Source organism: Vidua chalybeata, chromosome 3 (assembly GCF_026979565.1).
Source record: "Vidua chalybeata isolate OUT-0048 chromosome 3, bVidCha1 merged haplotype, whole genome shotgun sequence".
Classification (NCBI taxonomy): domain Eukaryota; kingdom Metazoa; phylum Chordata; class Aves; order Passeriformes; family Viduidae; genus Vidua; species Vidua chalybeata.
In genome coordinates, this window is record NC_071532.1 from 15390767 (window position 1) to 15410195 (window position 19429).

The 19429-nt window shown below is 39.0% G+C and overlaps 1 protein-coding gene across 3 annotated transcripts in view; it reads left to right on the forward strand.

Annotated features, from left to right (window-relative positions):
* The first annotated feature begins 1337 nt into the window (after positions 1 to 1337).
* The window catches only part of SMYD3 (SET and MYND domain containing 3), a 375697-nt gene continuing 357605 nt past the window's right edge, over positions 1338 to 19429 (forward strand). The window contains exon 1 of one of the 3 annotated variants that reach the window (XR_008429812.1): positions 1338 to 1534. Coding sequence is in view for 2 of the 3 variants with exons in the window: in XM_053937663.1 (XP_053793638.1) it covers positions 1371 to 1534 (164 nt within the window). In the remaining variant the exon portion in view is untranslated. The remainder of the gene's footprint in view (positions 1535 to 19429) is intronic. The other 2 variants (XM_053937663.1, XM_053937662.1) reach the window with 2 other exon arrangements.

Consider the following 19429-nt stretch of genomic DNA (forward strand, 5'->3'; position numbering starts at 1 on the left):
ATGCATAATGATTTCACTAACAGCTAGATTGCTGTCAGTCCTTTTGGTAATGAATTACATCATTGTAACATTAAGCAAATGCCAAAATATATTTTTCTGTGAGAATCCTCTGGCTTTAGGCACCTTGGTTCTTCCTGATTCAGTGATTTAGGTATGCATATTGCCATTCCTTATTACCTTGTTGCAACTTGGATGAAAACAATTGCAGACTGAAATAATAGTTACTGAGAACAAAACTGAGGGGTTTTTAGCACTGTACAGCTGCTTGGCAGAACTGTTAGGTCTATGTCTCAGTGTTCTTTCACAGCATGAATCAACGCTCCTTTCCAAAACACAAGCCCTACCTCCCTCTATAGGCATGATAAGGAAAACCAGGTAAAGCCAATCTGCAGTTTAGCACGTTTAGCCTACATCATGAGTGTAATCTCATAAATGAATGAAAGTTACACAGACCCATACAGAAAGCACTTATTTCACGGGCTTTGAGCACCAACATTTCAGATTAATACTCTTATTTAATTCTGCAAGTGTTTTGCTTTTTCCATTGTCATTTATCTGACTCATGGTTCTGACAAAAAGTTATCTGGTGTATGGGGTGCATTCTCAGTGAGAAACACCACCAGAGTGTAGAAGCAGCTACTGGCACAGTCATATTTCTTTGTATTCAGATCACAATGAGATCCAGAAATACATCCAGATGCCAGCTCACAAATATAATGTCCTTTGTGGGCATGTCTTTTGACTGAATCATTGCCACATCCCTTCCTTTGTAAACCAAACTGTTTAATATTTGGGGTGTAAATATCTAAAGTGAGGGTGCCAGGAGGATGGAGCCAGGCTGTGCTCAGTGGTGCCAACCAATAGTACAAGAGGCAAGGGGCAGAAAATAATGCCCAGGAAGTTCCACCCGAACATGCAGAAAATCTTCATTACTTTGTAAGTGACTGAGCACTGGAGCAGATCGTCCACAAAGGCTGTGGAGTCCCCCTGACAGGAAATATTCGAGATCCCTCTGGACGCAGTCCTGTGCAACGCGCTCCGGGATGGCCCTGCTTAAGCAGGGAGGTTCCACCAGGTGGCGCACTGTAGCCCCGTCCAGCCCGACGCACTCTGGGATCCCGTGGTACGTATTATTATAGCCCTCTGCAGGCGAAGGGCTGCCCTGCACCGCTCAGGGCGGCTGTGCTGCGCTAGCGCAGGACACGCGTGTGCCGCAAGCCCGGGCTCCACCCCTGCGGGCCCGGCTCCTGCCCGCCGCGGGGGCCGCCCCCGCCCTTGCCCTGATTTAAGATGGCGGCGGCAGCGCCCGGTCACGTGCCGGCGGGCGGGGCGGCCGCGCTCTCCTCTCCGGTGGCGGCGCGCGCGGCAGGATGGAGCCGGCGGCGCTGGAGCGGTTCCACAGCCCGGGAAAGGGCAGCGGCCTCCGCTCCCGCCGGAGGGTGCGGCCCGGAGAGCTGCTCTACCGCGACGTGCCCTTCGCCTACGTCCTCACCAAGGAGCAGCTGGGCAGCGTGTGCGAGTGCTGCCTGCGCAGGTACCGGCGGGAACGCGCCGCTCCGCAGCCAGCGCCGCCCCTTCCGCGGGGCGGGGCCGCGCCGTGCCGTGCCTGCGGGATGGGAGACCGCGCCCGCAGAGGAGCCGGCTGTGCCGGGCGGAGCGGGATGGGATGGAATGGGATGGAATGGGATGGGATAGAATGGAATGGGAATGGGAAGGGAAGGGAAGGGAAGGGAAGGGGGTACGTGCTCCGGAGAGGAGCCGGCTGCGCCGCGCTGTGCTGGGTGCCGCGGCTGTGTGCTGCCAGGGCTGAGCTGCGGGGCTTGTCGCTTCCTGCCGCTGTTTTTAACTGGGGGCTTTTATTTTAAACGGCTTTTTTTTTAAGATGTCGCCTCTTCCCGAGCGCGGGCAGTTCCCGGGGAGGTTTCCCGGGCTGGCAGGAGGCGGCAGTGCCGGCGTGGCTCGGGGCGGTGCCGCTGCTCCCGCTGGGCTGGCGGTGCTGGGAGCGTCCGGCCTCCGCTCGGGTTCTCCCGAGTCCGGCTGGGCAAAGGGGAGCTGTGCCAGCCTTCTTGAAATAGGCAGCGGGCGATGCTTGAGTTTCGTGTCGCCTGGCCAGGTTTATCCCGCTAAAGAGCACCGTGGCTTTGAGACATGCCGTAAATAAATGCCTGCCTTCCCCCCCGCATATCCCTGCAAGTGGAAACTGACAAACACATAGTAACTTTCTGTGTTTTTTAAGAAGGAAAGCAACAAAACTGGATTTTAAACTTGAGCAGTTTCCCAGCGAGCCGTCTTGTGGCAGAGCTGTTAAAGGAACATCTGTATATTAATGCCTGAAACATTCTGCTGCCTGAGCCAAACCCCTGTATAATTGCCAAGACGTGAAGAGAGACAAGAGAAAATTCGATACCGCTAGTTTTCCTTTTTTAGGTTTTTGCTTTGGTTTGATTTTTGTTTGGGTTGTTTTTTTTGGGCAGGGGGAAGGGGATTATTTTGAAAGCATTTGAAGTTTTGTTTGTTGAAACAGTCCAGGTAATTTGCTTCATGTCCTTTACAGGCATGAGAATATGGTTCTCATTTAATCCAAGTAAAAATTTGACAATCTATTCCAGGTGATGCTTGCATCTTCTAAGATCTTGTATCTTCAGCATATTGAAAAAAAAAAATCCCAACCAAAGCAAAACCCCAACAAAATCTCCTCAAAAAAAAAAAAAAAAAAACCACAAAAAAAAAAAAAAAAAAAAAAAAAAAACCACCACCCAAAAAAAAAGAAAAAACCCAAAAAACCAACAAACAAAAAAAAACTCCCACCAAACAAAAAAAAAAAAAAAAAACCACAACCCTAATAAATGCCAAATTCAAAAGATTTTTAGCTATTATGCCTGTAAAGTCTGACTCGGGACATCAGAGCTCTTTGGGGTGGTGACTGAACATTTTCTACTTGAAGTTGTGACGGGCTGCAGACTTCAGAAGACAGGCTGAGTGCAGCAGCAGGTGGAACAAAAGTGAATCTGGGGTGTTTGGATGTAGGTGTGTAACCAGGGCATGTTTTGTTGGGAGAAATAATGGTACTACCAGCTTGTTATATCACAAGAGATTAGTAATTTGTGGTTTTAGTTATTTTTCTCTATAGTGATAGCAGTTAAATTTTAAAAAGTGAATAAGGAAGTAAAAAATATATTTCCACCAATCTGTCTTCCTTTGCAAAATATGCTGTGAGTAGACAAAGTTTATAGATCAAGACTGTCCAAGCTGACATTTGTCTAATTAAAGGATATATATATTATACATCCATACAGAGATTTTTTTTTTTTATCTATTTGAATCTGGTGTGGTCTTTTTTCAAAGTGAGGTATCAGAAAAAAGTTACTGTTCTCTTCCAGGGCTACAGATAAAAGTCGCGGTGTCCACTAGTGTTCCTGTTTTTCACTCTGATCTTTAGGTGGCAGTGCAGGAACACAAATTAAAAAAGTCTAGTTCTTAACGTTGATTTAGTGTTTTAGCAATCCTTCTATAGATGCAATTAATGTTTGAGGCTTTACACTGATGTGTAATTCTATACTTTTGTCTCTCTGCTTGTAGTAGTGAATGTTGTTCGATGCAGTTTTAGGCTGTACGAGAAGTTCTGGGTGAGCCAGAAGATGGGTAGTGAAGTGCAGAGTATCTTCCTTCTGGACTGCCTGCTGAGAGGCAGCATGGCCTAGCCAGGACTTGGGGTCACAGGCTTGTGATGGTGCTGACTTACTCTATGACCTTGGCCAAGTTCCTACAGCAAGGGTCTCATGTACCAAAGCAGGGTAAGGTTGGCTGTTGGGGCAGTTTGCTGCTCTGTTTTAGAAAGGAAAGCTCAGATAGTGCAGTAGTTCTGCTTAGTCTTACCTCAATTAAAGTGACCATTATTGTGGATTTAAAGTGCTGAAGTATTTATATACAAGAACATACATATATATTGTATATAGTAATGGTAGAAATATTATCAGCCCATCCTTATCTTACTGGGCTGTTGGTACTGTTTTTATAGTGACAATAAATTTTTTTTGGTCATTGTTTTTAGGTCTACATCATACATAGAGCAGATGGCAGATTTTTGTCACTGTCTCCCCTTTTGTGATTTCTTCTTACTTCAAAGAGAACCCTGTATTTTCTGATGAAGAGGTTCATGTTGGTTTTTTTTTTATGCAAGGCTGGGCTAAAATGCTCTGCTGTAGATGGTTTAATATGATAGCATAGCTGTTTGAATGGTATTCTGTTAGCAGTTATAAAAAATACTGTCCTGAGTTAGAATACATAATAAAGATTTGCTCTGAAATACAAATTTTGACAGTGTGTTGGCAGTGTGTATTTCTATGGTAGCAGTGTCTTGGGAGAACATGATGTATTGCATGATGGTACATTTTTTCCAAGAGTATCTGTAGTGTGACAAAATTTGAATGGCCAGGATCTTTTTCCAACAATTTCCTGGGGAAAGATTTTTTTTTTTTCTATTACTAATTAAAAGTTTTCTTTATGACTTCTTCCATGCTTGAATACATCTTTAATGTTCGTCTGACTCTCAGATGTTGAATTGAAAATATACCCAGCCTGTTACAGATTGGGAATCAAAATGAAGTGAAAGTCAATGATACCTTTGGTGTTTGATTGCTTTTCACAAAACATTCCTGTGATACCTTGGAGTTAAAAGAAAACACTGCAAGAAAATTTAAGTTGATATGTTGGAGCAAGCAAACAAACTTTACAGAGTCCAAGTTTCAGAAAAAGTAGGAAAAAAGAGGTAACACCATCCTATTTCAAAATACTATACCATTTATGCCTTTAAGGAAAATGAATATATAAGAATAAGTAATGAATAACATTATATATAGACTAAAGACATAAGATAAGAAATAAAAGACATTAGTGTTTCTTGTTTGGGTAAAGTTAGAGGTTCAGACTATGGAAGTGGGGTAAGAGCAAGTATGAATGTATTTTTGAATGACTACAAGTTTTTAAAACATATTTAGAAAGAGAAAAAAACATTAAAGGTAGGAGTGTTGGTAAGCTAGATGAGACTGCCAACATTATTGCAGTATGGGAAATATAACCAAGCCTGAATAGTTGGTCATGTTAGATTACAGTGTACTAAACACAGGCCAGCAATTGTGTGCTCCTTGCTTGATTGCACCTGGTTTAAAAATAGCCAAATGGAAATGCCTTTACATTCAGAACTTTGCATTCAGCTGTGTCTTCAGTGTTGACACACTCTTAAATTGGCTGCTTTGTTATTATTATTATTCCTACTAATACGATTACTGCTACTAAGACAACATCATGTGATTTCATCACCATGAAAGTTGGCATACCATTGTTAAAATATGGAGTGTCAAAGTTAATGGCAGCCCGAAGGTACAAAAATACCGTTAAGTCTTAACCACGGTATGGAATTTAAGTGGAGAGAAGCAGGATCTGACGCAGAGAGTGACAAGGGGAGTGGTTGGTGATTGCGTGATCCTTCCTGCCACTTGTGGCTTAGAGTTGTGTGGTTCTGCCTGAGGAGAGCTAGTTGTTAACTGTTCAAGTGTACCCCTTTCACACTGCAGCAGGGAGGTCAGGAGAGGAGAGGAGCTCATAATTTTGGCTCTTTAGCAATGGCACTTTCTCCATGAAGGTTCTGTCATTCACCAATAGTTAAGATGTTTCCTTAAGCACCAAAGATAGCTTTCTCTCCTTCAGCTGAGTGCCTGAGTTCTGCTGCTTCCAGCGTTGCTGGGTGATTAGGTGCAAGCTAATGGATGCTCTTTTTTTTAATGTGATGTTTAGCATATGTGCGACTTCCAGTAATGCACAAGGCTGTAAAATCTACACTGCCTCCATATTTATATCTGAAAAATACTTGTGTTGCTGGTTAATACAGGAATAGCTTTAAATTTAGGCTAATTTCTTGAAAACATCCTGTTTTGTTGTTCTAGGTGTTCCTAGCATACATATAATTTTGCTCTCCAGGGATTCTTGAGTGTGGAAAATGAATATTTGATTCTTTCATTCTTTGACTTTTAACTTTTCATCAGTTGTCATCAAATGAAGATAGTTAAGTATTATAGTTCTTTAGATATAAATAATATCCAAATATCCATGTTTTATAGTTTGCTTGTATAAAAAGATGTTTTGGGTTTTTTCCCTCCTGTATAATATTGTATTTCCATGGTTGTTTATAGAATAGAACAACAATGTTTTTGAAATTCCTTAGCCATATGTAAGAACATAATTCTTAGACTTACCACATAAATGAATAAAGTTGATCAGCATGACTTGGTGCCATGTCAATAAGGTTTTTTTAAATGTGAGATATGTGTTTGGTGTCCCTTCAGTCAAAATTCTAGACAGTCAAAATTCTAGACAGAGTTCCAGTAGTTTTCAAGATATGTAACTTCTTATGGAGTAGAGGAATATAAAAAAAATCTTATTGATCACAGTGTGAGTATTAGGAGCAATTATGTTTTTGTGCTTCCAGGATAGGATAATCCTGGGAATAATATGCTATAATTTGATGGAGCATCCTGACAGGAGTGAAATTGCAGCACTGACTCTTGATGTACCTGAAGTGTGAACTAAGAGCAAAGCATTTGAAACAAAATTATGTGAGACAGAAGCTATACAAAGTATCATAATTTCAGGTTCTGTGTACATTTGTGAGAATGTTTCCCAAGACCTGAGAAACTGAACACCACCGCCACCAGTAACGTTTCTCTCTGTAGCTGGATGACAGTCTGAAAAAAGGCAGCATTTTCCTTAGAAGAGATTCTCCCTTCCCCATCTCACTTACTCCCATAGTGTTGAAGCAACTTTATGAAAAGCAATATACAAATGTTTTTTTTCTGCCCTCATGCCAGCCGAAGCCATAGAAGTGGCTTTCAGGCTGCTCTCCCATGCTGCCAGGAAAGTCTTCTGTGGGAGGGAGTGAAGACATAGACTGTGCTTTCCTGCAGTGGCCGTCCAGAGAAGGTCTGTAGCAGAAATTACGCTTACAGTCTCCATCTCCCGTTCCTCTGTTTGGAGTCAGGATGAAGTGGGGGGAAGAAGGAAGCTCTGGCATTCAGGACAGAACTCATAAGTTGTAGTCCTGGCTTGCCTGTTGGTTTGGTTTACTTCCCTCCCAGCACCCTTTTTAGCGTGATCAGGAGTTTTGTGTGTTAGCAATATCCCTTGGTAGGTGTTTTTGACCAACCATTTATTTATCCTGGAGGCTTGTTTTGAGACTGTAATTCAGGTTCTGTTAGCTGTAAACCCCTATTTCATTGCATAGTATTTTGGTCTTCAATTGGTGCCTCCTCACTGCTTTGGATACTCTGGGCTTGCTTTAGGTAATATATGGGTCACTGCTAATCTCCTTCCCTTCCTCCCCTGCCTTGTGGTCTCGAGACTGTTGTTCATGTCTGCTGCTGCCAACCTGGCTCTGCTCCTGTTAATAATAGGAGAAACAGCAAAGGGAGAGGTATTGTTAAAAATAAATTCTCCCAGGTCAAGAGTTTTTATTGCCATGCCTTTCATTTATGGAAAATGAAAATTTTAGACATGGTTTAAAGGGCCCTAAAGCTGTTACTGTGTTGGGATTTTGTGTATACAATTTTCATGCTCTATAATTTGAAAGGTATGGTATCAAAATTGTTGTTCTGTCAAACTGTGACTGACCATTTAAGTTGTAGCATTCTCGTAGATTTCACTCAATTTAGGTTTTGCTGTGTATCTGCAATATACACCTGATACTGTATTTCTGTTCTGCATGGTGTAGTCCCTAATATTAATGTTTTAAAATATTAATATGCTCTGCATAAATACTCTTTGCTTGTGGTTATTGATAAAATGATGAAAATAAGTTTGTGGATTGGATTGTCTTTAGTATGCATTTCCTTAGGTTGAACTGTAATTGTGCAAGTAAAAAATTATAATCAGCACTAGAAGGGAAAACATAAGTGATTAAACTATGGTAACCTCTAGGTGATGTAACAACACAATTAGTTCCAGATATTTCCCAAAGAAGGTTTTTAATTATGTGTAAGTTGCTCAAAGTTTTGTACTGCATTAGGAATTTATTGTTGAAATTTTTTAAGAACTGTTACTGATATCTTGAACATAAGTGTTGGAATTCCTGAATTGCTAGTGGTTACTTCCACTAAGTGTCCTCAAAAGCCACTCTGTGCTTTTGCCTGTATGGTGTATGGAATGATGCTGCTCTCCCTTGAAGAATCTTGTTTTCAGAACCAGTTGCAACAGGTGTTTTGAATTATCCAAAATTAGATGGGTGAGGCTGATAGAATTTTCTGCATGTCTCTCTGCCCCAGCCATTCATGTTTTGAAGTGGGTTATGCATGACAACTTACCTGATGTGCTGGCTGGGAGCTGCTGAAAGGGCAGGCATTCTTACTGGCTCTCCTGAGCTCTTGCTCTCCTTCCTGCTTGCATCTTCTGTTTCTCATTTGGCACTTTGCTGCTCAAATGACCTATGATACACTGGTGCAGAGAAATAAACTGGCAGAAACATACTTTACCAAAATAGAAAAGTCTTAGTGCCCTTGAATCAGCTTATTGCTGGGGGAACAGAGGTGAAGTGGCCATTGAACATGGGTCAAGGTCTGATGGTCAGGGCTGTGTGGTCTGGTAGTAGCTGGCCTTTAGTCTGCTGTAGCTGAAGATGAAACTCTAAGAAGGACAGTTAGAGGAATTTCTGAGCTCCTATGAATGTCTTCAGGAGAAGTAGGGCTTTCAGGTGTGCAGGATTGACTGGCTTGTTAGTGTTGAGGACAATTTTTTCTGCCTTGTAGTCCAGCCTAGTCCTGGACCATGAGACCCCACCCTCATTTCTTTACCAAGGCATGTTTCAGCCATATTTTACTTCCTCAGAAGCATATCCTAGCTTCACTTTAGCAGAAGAAACACTGCAGACTTTTGCAGTTGAAGTCTTGGTTCTGTGGGGGTTTATCAACTTTTCTGACTTCATTTTTGAAACTGATTTTACTCATTTTGGGATCTGTGCTTAATACTAGCAGTCACAATTCTCACAGTGCCTCTGTGGCTGACTGGAAGATTTCATTTAGAGGCCAAGCAAAAGTTTTGAATCATTCCCAAGAGTGTCCTGATGACTGTAGGGTTGGTGTCAAGTGGCACAATTGGTTGAACACCAGTAATTCCTATGCCAACTCAAGCTGCAGTCCCCTATTCATGCAATATTTAGCTTTCCTGTTTAGCATCATAACTGCTAGCCGCCTTCAGCTCAGATTTGCTATTAGTTTCATTGTTCAAGCTTAAGTTGAAATTAAAGATTGAGTATTTTTTTGCAGTATCTTCTTGGCCTCTAAGTTCCTCATCCTGCAGTGAATAGGTAGGAAGCACAATTTTGGCTTCATTCAGGCTGGGCTTGCCCTGGCTGTTCATGTAGTGTTTGTGTGCTGCCTGTATCATCAAGTTTAAGCATTTAGAGGAAAAAGGCCAGAAAGTGTGTTGAGCACTACTTAGGAGGGTGTGATTAGGCATGATTATGATCTCAGAATCACAGAAGATGTAGAAGTGCAGAAAAGGAGTAAAAGATCATCACTAAATAAAAAGAGGAAATGAAATTGGTCTTATCAACTGTAAACCCCTTCTTACAACTCACCCAAATATGGCTGATTCATGCAATCTAATTCAAATGTCTCATTCAACTGCTCAGAGTGTGCACTGGTGACCTGAAAAGACAATTTCTTTGGCAATGGCGTTCTTGGTAGTGGGAAGGAGCATGGTAGAATAGTGAGAAAGAAGTTGAGATGTTTGGTGAAGCATGGTCTTCAGGGAGAAGGGATTTGTCTCGGGAAATACTGAGCGTGAAATAAACTATGTTTCTTAGGGTAAAATACTTCTTCAGTGTATTTTGTGCTTCTTAGGCAGAAACTTCTTTTTATTTATTAGTCAAGAAGAGCTTGAAGGCAGCTCACTTGAACATAAATGTTCAAACTAGAGTGCTGTCTTGTTCTTTTTTTTTTGTTTGTTTGGTTGTTTTTGTTTTTCCTGTTGTGTTAAGTACTATCCTCCCTGGTAAGGTAAACTATGACATTTCTTCTTTTTGTGGGCTGACAGCTGTTTTCCATCATAGAAGTAGAGCCTGCTGCTCCTTCTGAGATAAGGGGTGTACCAAGGAAGACTTGCTGTGTATAAAAATGTATCTCATAATTTTATCTCCTCCATTTCTATGTACCTCGGGTGTGAGAAATAAATTCCACCTTGCAGATCATTGTGTTCAAAATCTTTATTGAATATTGGATGGGATGAGGAAGTTTATGCCAGGCTAGTACACTACAGTTTAATTTCATTTGGAAAAAAAGTTAAGATTTTTTAAATCAAACTCTGGATACACATATTTTAAGAATTGAGTGAATATTGGTGTGGGTTTGTACTTTGTGTAGCTGGTTTTGATTTCTGTGGTATATTGACTCCAAGTCCTCCAGCTGTTGAAAGTATCTTAGTCCAGATGTCTGAAAAAGCAAAAACAGATTGAAAGATTAAAAAAAAAAAAAATGAAGTGGGACAGAAAACCACTTCAGAGATTTATGGTCATAAGCATCTATATTGGTTTAGCAAATGAGACTGGCTATTCAGCTATTTATTAATTTTATCCACTTGTCATATTAAAACAGTCATAGTAGTTGATACTCCTGCACAACAGATGGAATAGCCATGAAAACAATTTCTTGAAATACTGTATGAAACTCAAGATGTGATGATTGATTTATCTGAAGCCTTTGCCCCAGGAAAAAGAGGCTGTGCAGGAATCCACACAAGATATGTATAATATCAGGTGTAAAACTATATAGCAATAAATGTATTTTATTGTCAGTAAGATCCTTGCAGTATTATATTGGATCTTCTGTTTGTTTTAGTTTTGTTCCACAAAATAAGCATATCATACTTAGGTAAGTATCTCTTACTGTAAAATGCCCCTTTCTGTGGCTAAGAAAGGAGATGAACTGTGTTGATGAGCATTAAAAAGAGTGACAGGCATAAAAATAGCAGAAAAGTTATAGAGGCTTGTAGTTAGCAACCCAGCTGCTGAAAGAAGTTATTCTTGCCACTTCCAGTGGATACCCCGTATTTGATTAAACATGTAGTCTGTCTGTGTGTTTCTTATGTGTGAGTTTTGCTGCCAATTAATACCCTTTGCTGCTTTGGCAGTCATTTTGATTGGATTGCACTGACTGTTTTATGTGATTACTGCTTTATTCTGTGTTCTGATATGTCAAAACTACTTAAATTCAGTTTCTAATGGAATTCTATAAGGAGTGCAGACTTGCTGAGCATTGTATGCTAAAGAATAAGACCCATCTAAAGACTTTGTGAAAATTTGGCATGGGGTTGTTTTACTGGATTCACCTTTCTGCTGAAAAGTGCACTGACAGGAGAATGCTATTACATGTGTATAAAATATGACACAGGTTGGATTCATTAGTGCTGAGTTAATGCCCCTTATGGAATTTAGGATAAAAAATAAATGAATGTGTGGAATTTGGTATGAGTGTTCCAAATTATATATTCAACTAATTTTTTATTGATTAGGAAGTTAGTGGATCTTTCAAGATTATATTTTTATGGTGTTCATTTTATTTGGTATTTCAGGGAGCATCTACCACTTTCTGGTGCTGCTCACTGCATTTTTAGAAATTCCCTTTGCAATAATACATGTCACGTTACTTGTGTTCACAACCCACTTGTAAGGACTGGTGGTCATTTTTCTCCTTTCTCCTCCATGGACAGTCTTTGAGCACAGCTTGGGAGAGGAAGGGCCAATAAAATCAAAGAATGGCTGAGCTCACCTCTTTTTAAAAATGTCTTGCTCATGTATAAAACTAAAGATATTGTCAGCTGATGTGTATATTTTAATGCATGTGTGAGGAGCACGACAGATGAAGGATAGCCTTGTAGTTCAGATACATAATTGGAGGATTAGAGCCCTTCTTTTGTCTGTTAAATTTAAGGCCTTTCCTGGATTACCTGTTTGAGAGAGGTTTGAGGTTTATTGCATTCACCCATATATTTAGAAGATAGAGTGTAAAATAAAAACATTGAAATTATATGTTTGTATATCACCTTAAGGACAATATTTGGCCTTAACCTTCTTGAAGAATCTGAAAAGTGATTATAGGCAGCAGAAAGCATATTGCTATAAATTTATTAGTACCACTAGGAAACAGTGCAACACCAACAGATTTCTATGTATACTTGGAATTAACATGGCTTTTTAAAATTGGTAAAATATGTCCTAATTGTGCCAGAGATGAAAGCTCTGCCATGCAAAGCTTTATGGCCCATGCAATTTGCTGGATGTTATGATTGTTCCTTTCAGTTTCAAAATCTGTGAAACTTGCTTGTCCTTCACAAGAAGAAAGTTTTTGTGTGGGGAAAAAAAAAATGCAGCTTAACTGATACCATAGATGGAACAGTAAAGAGGGCAGTGGAATGTGAATTACAACAGACTAAAGAAAATGTCAGTGTGAAAAATTGTTTACTTGAAATGGACTCAGGAGACATAACCTGGAGAGCTGCTCATAGCAGAAGGGATATTAAATATTTCTGGGGAAAACTGATCATAAGGAAAGAACACAACAGTTTTTTAAAGTACTTGTCTGCTACGGATGGTATTCTAGTATAAATCAATTACCAAAACAGAGAAAAAAATTAGCAGATGGAAGTTGAAGTTAACAATGTATTTATGATATGAAAAGCTATGAAAAATACTTTCTGATTTTTGGGTAAAAATCTCAGAGAGATTTGGAAAGGTGTGACCTGAAGTCCTAGTTTTCACTGGAAAGTTATGGGACTATGACTCTCTGTGTGACTCATGGGAACCTTTAAAAAAATGACAAAGAAAATACAGGATGGGGAAGAGATTCATAATTTTTGTACAAGATTTGAATTTCCAGAAGTTGCAAAGCATCTTACAGGGAGGGTAGAAATGGTTTAAATAGACAAGTTTTTTTTCTAATCTAAAAGATCTCTATGAACTTGTAGGCAAACTGGTGTGGAGGGAACTGGATTTTGAGCTAGGCTGTAGAAAGTTGTGTCTTTGTATTTGGTCAGGAGGGCTGTGAGATGAAAGCACCAATGCGAGGCATGTAGCCAGAGAGCCTGGGGCTGTTTGCATCGTGCCATCGGGGTGGTTACGCTGCCTGGTGGTAGAAAAGCACATCAGGTATCACGGTCTGCACCAATGAATGTGGATGTTACCTGCAGTTCTGAGTATCCTGTTTCAAAGTTGGTTTTAGCCTCTTATCTTGTTTTTGAGTCTCAGGGGGAGTTGAATTATTAAAGGACATATTTTGCCTTTGAACAAGTAGCTCTCAGCAATGTCAGTGTTTGGTGTGCACAGAATACAGCGATGTTTGGCTTTCTGTTGTGGGGAGCTGACACAGGGTTCTGGTCACTGCTGCAGCTTGCCTTCTCCTAATCTGCTTTGAGGCAGATGAAATAATTTACAGAACACCCAAGTGTGTTAGAAATTATTATGGAGCGAAAGATCTTGTCCTTAGAGATCGCGTTGGAAGTTGTGACTTTGGGAATATGTCTGTTCAGAACTACTGTGCTGTAGACTTATTAATTTTTAATATTAATATCTTCTTTTTAACCTCCCCCTATGGAGTCTTACAGGCTGTGTCTGTCAGTACACATGCTATTTTATGATTCTTGTAGTTAGGGTAACTTGTGAAGCACATATTTGGTACTTGTTCATATGGGCCTTAATATTAAATTAATTTTTACTACAAAGTACTTTACAAATAGCTGTTTGTTATTAATTGAAAGACTATGCTTACTTTTTTGCTTATAGCATATAAGGATTCAGAATCAGTTTTAAAAACTGCATTTGTTGGAATATCTCCATGTCTATCCATTTTACAGCTGGAAGGTAATGGCATTTTTAAATATTCATTTTATTTTCCCAATACAAAGTCACCTGCACTGTGTGTTTGCCTCCCTTTTGTTGTAAATTCTTTGAGGCATGAAATAGCTTGCCAGTTGTCTCTTATGCTCACAAGTTAATGAATGGTTATCAGTTTATTGCAGATAATAACTTAGCTACAAACTGTAATGCATGCTTAAGTTCTTTGTGTAGAATTTTTGCCTTAAGACAATGTTTAATCAGTGGTTGTAGGTTTAAGAATGTCATTCCAGGCTGTGCATTCTCCCAGGACTACACACAGAAACCTTCTCCTCCCTTGCCATCCTGCTCCATTCTGCAAGCAAAACTTTTCTCAGCTTTGAAATGCTTCCAATTTTACCACAAACTCATTGTAGCTTTTAGTAAAGCAGATGCTTTGCCTTTACCTTGTGGTGAGTCCTTAGTATTCATTCTGACTGGTGAATATTAATGACCTCCAGTTTTTCCTTGGCTTGTGCCTATGAAATAAAATCTGTCCTTGACATGTGTATCTCCTGTTTACTGCTGTTGGGGATGTGAGTTCACAATAAGGAAGAATAAAATCTCTGAGAAATCACCCCTGCTGTTAACTCCTATTAGAATAAAGACAGAAATAAGGTTTAAATTTTATTCAGCTTGTATGACTCCTAGAATTGGTAATTTCCAAAGGTGCATTTTTTTTTTTTTTTTTTTTTTTTTTTGTTTGGGTGTGTTTTCTTTTTATGCCTATGTATGCTGCAGAAACAGTTCTGGATTACTTTTAATTGGGAAAATTATGTTCTCTTAAACTTACCTCATAGTGGAAATAAATAAAAAATTATGTTTGAACAGTCTTTAAAAAACTTAGTTCTTAATTTTGAAAAGTTATTTCCCAAGCAATTTTAGATTAAATTAATTACAAAAATCAATTTATTCCTTCTTAATTTTTATTTTGAAGTTACAGGGGTTATATTTAGCAAATAAATATGTTGTGCATTTGAGGAAACAAGGTTTTACTAAAGCACTGCAGTTACTGCTGGCACTCTGTGCAAGGTAATATGGTGGTGGTAGGCCATCAAATAGACCTGTTACTTAATGAGATTTACCACAAAGCTTTATACAATACTGGCTTCAATATCAGGCTTTTGGAGGACCCATTCAAATAAAAGTTACATCTTTTTCTGTTTTAAAAATATCATAGCAGTTACTGGAAGAACATTAAAAACATTTGCACTCTCTTCTTGCTTTGTACTAGTTTTTCATCTTTTGCATAACTGTGTGTTGACAAAGCCTCATTGACAGAAAATCGACTCTGAAATGTGTCCAGCATAAACACTGTATGTTGACGTGACTGGAGTTCCTATAGAGCTGTCCATGAGGAGTGACATTTTCCAATTACTCAGTCTAGTTCCTTAGCCTGTTTCAGCAGTGGACGTGGAAGCAAATGTCCCTTCTCCTCACATCAAAAGACTAAACTGCTTAATTATGCTGGGGGATGTCAGTGCAGCTGCTGCCCTTGTGCTTTGCTTTAAACCCCCCAAAGTGGTGTTTAGGTTGTGTGTGATGGTACTGCTGGGTGGGGAGGTCAGGTGCTCCATGTTGTTTCTGGATTACCTGCTCTAAGCAGAGCCTGGCCTTGTTTTCAGGAACTGTGGTTTCCTTTCACCACTTGAATTCAGCTGTTGGGGTTTCACCAATGACCAAGGCCCTGTGTGGCTTGTTTTTTTTTTTTGAGGGGGGGGCTTCCATAACCAAAATGCTTCCAAAGGGAGGGCAGATGTGTCCTGGTTTGTTGTGTAAACAAAGTTGTTTCACAATAAGATGAAGAATTTTTCCAGGATGTTGTGAAGAGAAGCCATTTCTGGTGAACACAGGTAGTAGCAGCCCAGGGAATGAACATTGAAGAGGATTAATATAGTTTGAAGAAGTGAATAGATAAGATTGGGACTTAAAAATATGCCTGGAGAAAGCCTAATTTACAATAATCTTAATTGTAGGAAAAAAACCCCAAGCCTAAACCAACAAATACCCAGAACTAGATTGCTTTTCTATGTCGTGCAAAAGCACTACTCTGTTTTGCTTTATTTTTTAAACCTAATCAACAATTTTAAGTTGCATTTGACTAACATTGTTCTTAAACTCACTTTAAATACTCAACATTAAAAAAGCTAATTTGTCTAAAAAGTCTTAGTAGTGTGATTAAGTTTTTTAATTGCATGCTCAGTTTCACTGAGAAGATGATCATTAAAAAAATCGGTGCCAGACACAGAAACAGTGTTTAGTTAGGCTGTAAGACTTAGGCAACTTTGTCTTTCTTGACAGATGTTGAATTTCTCTGTGTCGATAAGTTTAAAATTAAAAATAAAAAGGAGAAATTACAACTGAAGCTTGTCTACCCACTTGCAAAATGGCCAGCAGCAAGAAAAGCAAGAGAAACCCACCAAAATTTAACTGCAGCTTCATGATACTTTGGTTTTGTTTTCTAGGTGGCCAAAGTACTCTTGTGTGTCTCCAGCAGAATAGGAGCTGGTATTCTTCAACACTAATTTTGGTTGATGCCTTCCATGTGCTTCAGCTAATATGAAATTTGAAATTATGCTCTATTTTAAAGGTATTTTTGCAGTTGAAATTAGTTTTCTCAGCAAGAATTAGGTTTGTAGCTTTCTATTATGTGTGAACACAAGGTCTGACCTTAGGAGGTATTTAGGTGTGTCCACTCCTGTTGAAGGGATTAGACCTTGAACATAAGGTACAGGAGATGTGTTATCTTGTAGGACTGAGCCATTTCACTTCATTTCTGACCTAATCAGTATTTGAACTCAAGTTTCAGGAAATTAATGCTTACTCTTGCCATTTCATTTCTATAAGATGCTGCAATGAATTGGAAAATTATATTTCAAGAATACATGAGAACTCGGAACATCTGTTACAGTACAGTGAAATGTGCATTTCACATGCCTGGCACAAGAAAAATAAGTTCTTTAGATCTCTATATATTTTGGAGTTGCTTTTTTTATTTAACCCCTTCAACATTTTTCTTTTCCCTCTTAAATTATGCTCCTCTTATTTGCAAAAGACCTAAAGGTAAGCCTGCAGCATTTTTCAAAACTGTAGGATCTTTAAACAATTAATTTACTAAAGTTACTTCCGATGAAAACTTGGACTGTGGATTTGAATTTTGCTTAGAAAATCAAGTTTGAATTTTAAAGCCTGATTTATATACAGGAAGATCTCTTTGTTAGTGTTTTTTTCCCTCCTACTTTTGTGAACTATTCTGTATAACATTTTTGATACAAAATGTGGATCCCTTTTGCTATCGAAAGATACTAGACTGTTTCTCTGAATGTTGGTATATTAAATATCCTAATACCGAGAAGCTTTCAGTAATAGAAGGGATGATTTATATATTCAGATATGCCCCTATTGTTTTTTAAATTTCTAATAGCAAGTGAAGATTTTGATAAATTGTGATTGTTACTATTGATGCAGTTGTACTTAAGTATCTTTGTTCCTTCCTCATGGTTCATCCCATTCTATGACACTGCATGGCTGACATCGTTCTGGAGGTTAGTTCTGCAGGATTACTCAAAAACTCCAACCCCACAACTTTCAAAACCGAAAGATGAGGAGGGTTCCAATCACACTGATCATATAAGTTGGGGTTAGTTCCTTGTGTTCAGACACACTGGCTTTAATCTGCAGGTTCTCCCCTAGACGTAAATGTACCCTTAGTGCTCATGGTGATCTTTTTGGTGAATTAAGAAGCATGGTCAACGATGAAATGAAAAATTATCTTCCAATGATAGATCTGTTTTATTTGGAATCATTTAGCAGAATGTGAACAATGACTATGAGTCACTCTGTGACTAGAAGATGCTCAGTTATTGGGGTCTTAAACGGGGAACCTCTTATGCTGAAATGTTTAAAACTACTGTAGATACTAACTATCATTTAAAGCTCTGTACCTATCTGAGAAATAATTATTTCTTTGGTCTGACTATTGATGCTTGATGTATTTGTTGAATACTCTGCCAGCTAAGAAATGAATTTGCTAATGAGAAACAAAATGACTACAAAGAACTGGAATTACGAAGGATGAGTTAGGCTCTGAAAAAGCTGTGCAGATTCTACTTAAAACCCCTCCTGCTTTGGAATATAGGATATAAAATTTACATACTCTGTTGCTATATGAAATAAGTAACAATTGTGGATTTTATTTGGTAAAAATTAGGTGGTATTATAGTCTTGCATATTCAGTTGTAACAGGCTGTGTACAAAATCTCTATATATCAGCTGTGGTTGCTGTGAATAGCTGAGTCTTTCCCATCATTTGTCTCTATGTGATCACTTTGGTGATTATAGAATTTTCTATGAAATGGTTTTGGTGGCTCAGAATTAATTAAAAGCATACAGAGTACAGTGGAACAGTTATATGATCATGTGACACACTTGTGTGAGGAAAGATTGATTTGATACAAAAAGACTTTGCCAGCTGTTTTTCTTTCTGCTCACAGATCTGTTATACGTGTATGGATTTTAAGGGAGTTGAATGTTGCAGGAGTTTTGTCTTACCTTCTGCCAGAGTCAATTCAGTGCCAGTTCTAGTTAAAAGATATTTTCTTCATGGTTATCACATATGAGAAAAAAAAAGAAGTTAGTATGCCATAAAGAAGGACAGAACTTTTATTTAGCTTTAACTTTGCAATTCAGAACTATTTTCCTTAGACTAGTTTGCATCATGAAATAACATCATATATTCTTCAGTTGTTCTGTGGTAACAAGTAGCATCCTACTCTGTGAAAAAACAAATGATTAAAAAAAGGTAACAATTCTGGTGAAGGACATATGTTGCTAACTAGTAAATTATAAGGGTGAGAGTGTTTTTCAGCTGTAATTGGTTACATTCTGGAAGTGTAGGGGAACCTAGGTTAAAATAATGCAAGAGCAATTGCATTTGTGAGCAAAATGAAATATATTTTTTTAAGAGAATGTGCCTGCATCTTAAGGAAAGGTCTGTGGTCTGCAGGAGTCCACAGAAGAGTAATCTCAAGAACTGAAAGCTGAAGGGAACCACATGATGGGTGTTGCTGCTGTTGCCTCTGCAGAGGATAGTTGAACTTGTTTTTTTATTATTGAGAGAATGGACCAATTTTAGTAAGCAATGGGATATTACCTCCTCTGGAGCTGTCGTAATGTACCCTCTTACACGATGCCTAGTGGCACCCCAGATTACATGCTATTTAAAAAAAACCCCAAAACTTAACACAAAGTAGAACCAAAAATGCAGAATACATTACATACCTCCTTCTGTACTAAGCATCCTTCTATTTCCTGTGTCCTTTAAAGATGTGCCTTAAAGATGCACAAACCTCTCTCTCCACCCCATTAATACCTTCATTTGAAGTAGCAGGACTGCAGTGTACCCTTCAGCCATTCCACTATACTGTGTTACTTCAGGATTGCCGGGAATAATCTTATTCTGCTGCTTGTCTTTCAGAGCACCGTGAACATGCATCTGTCTTGGCTCACTGCACCTTTTCC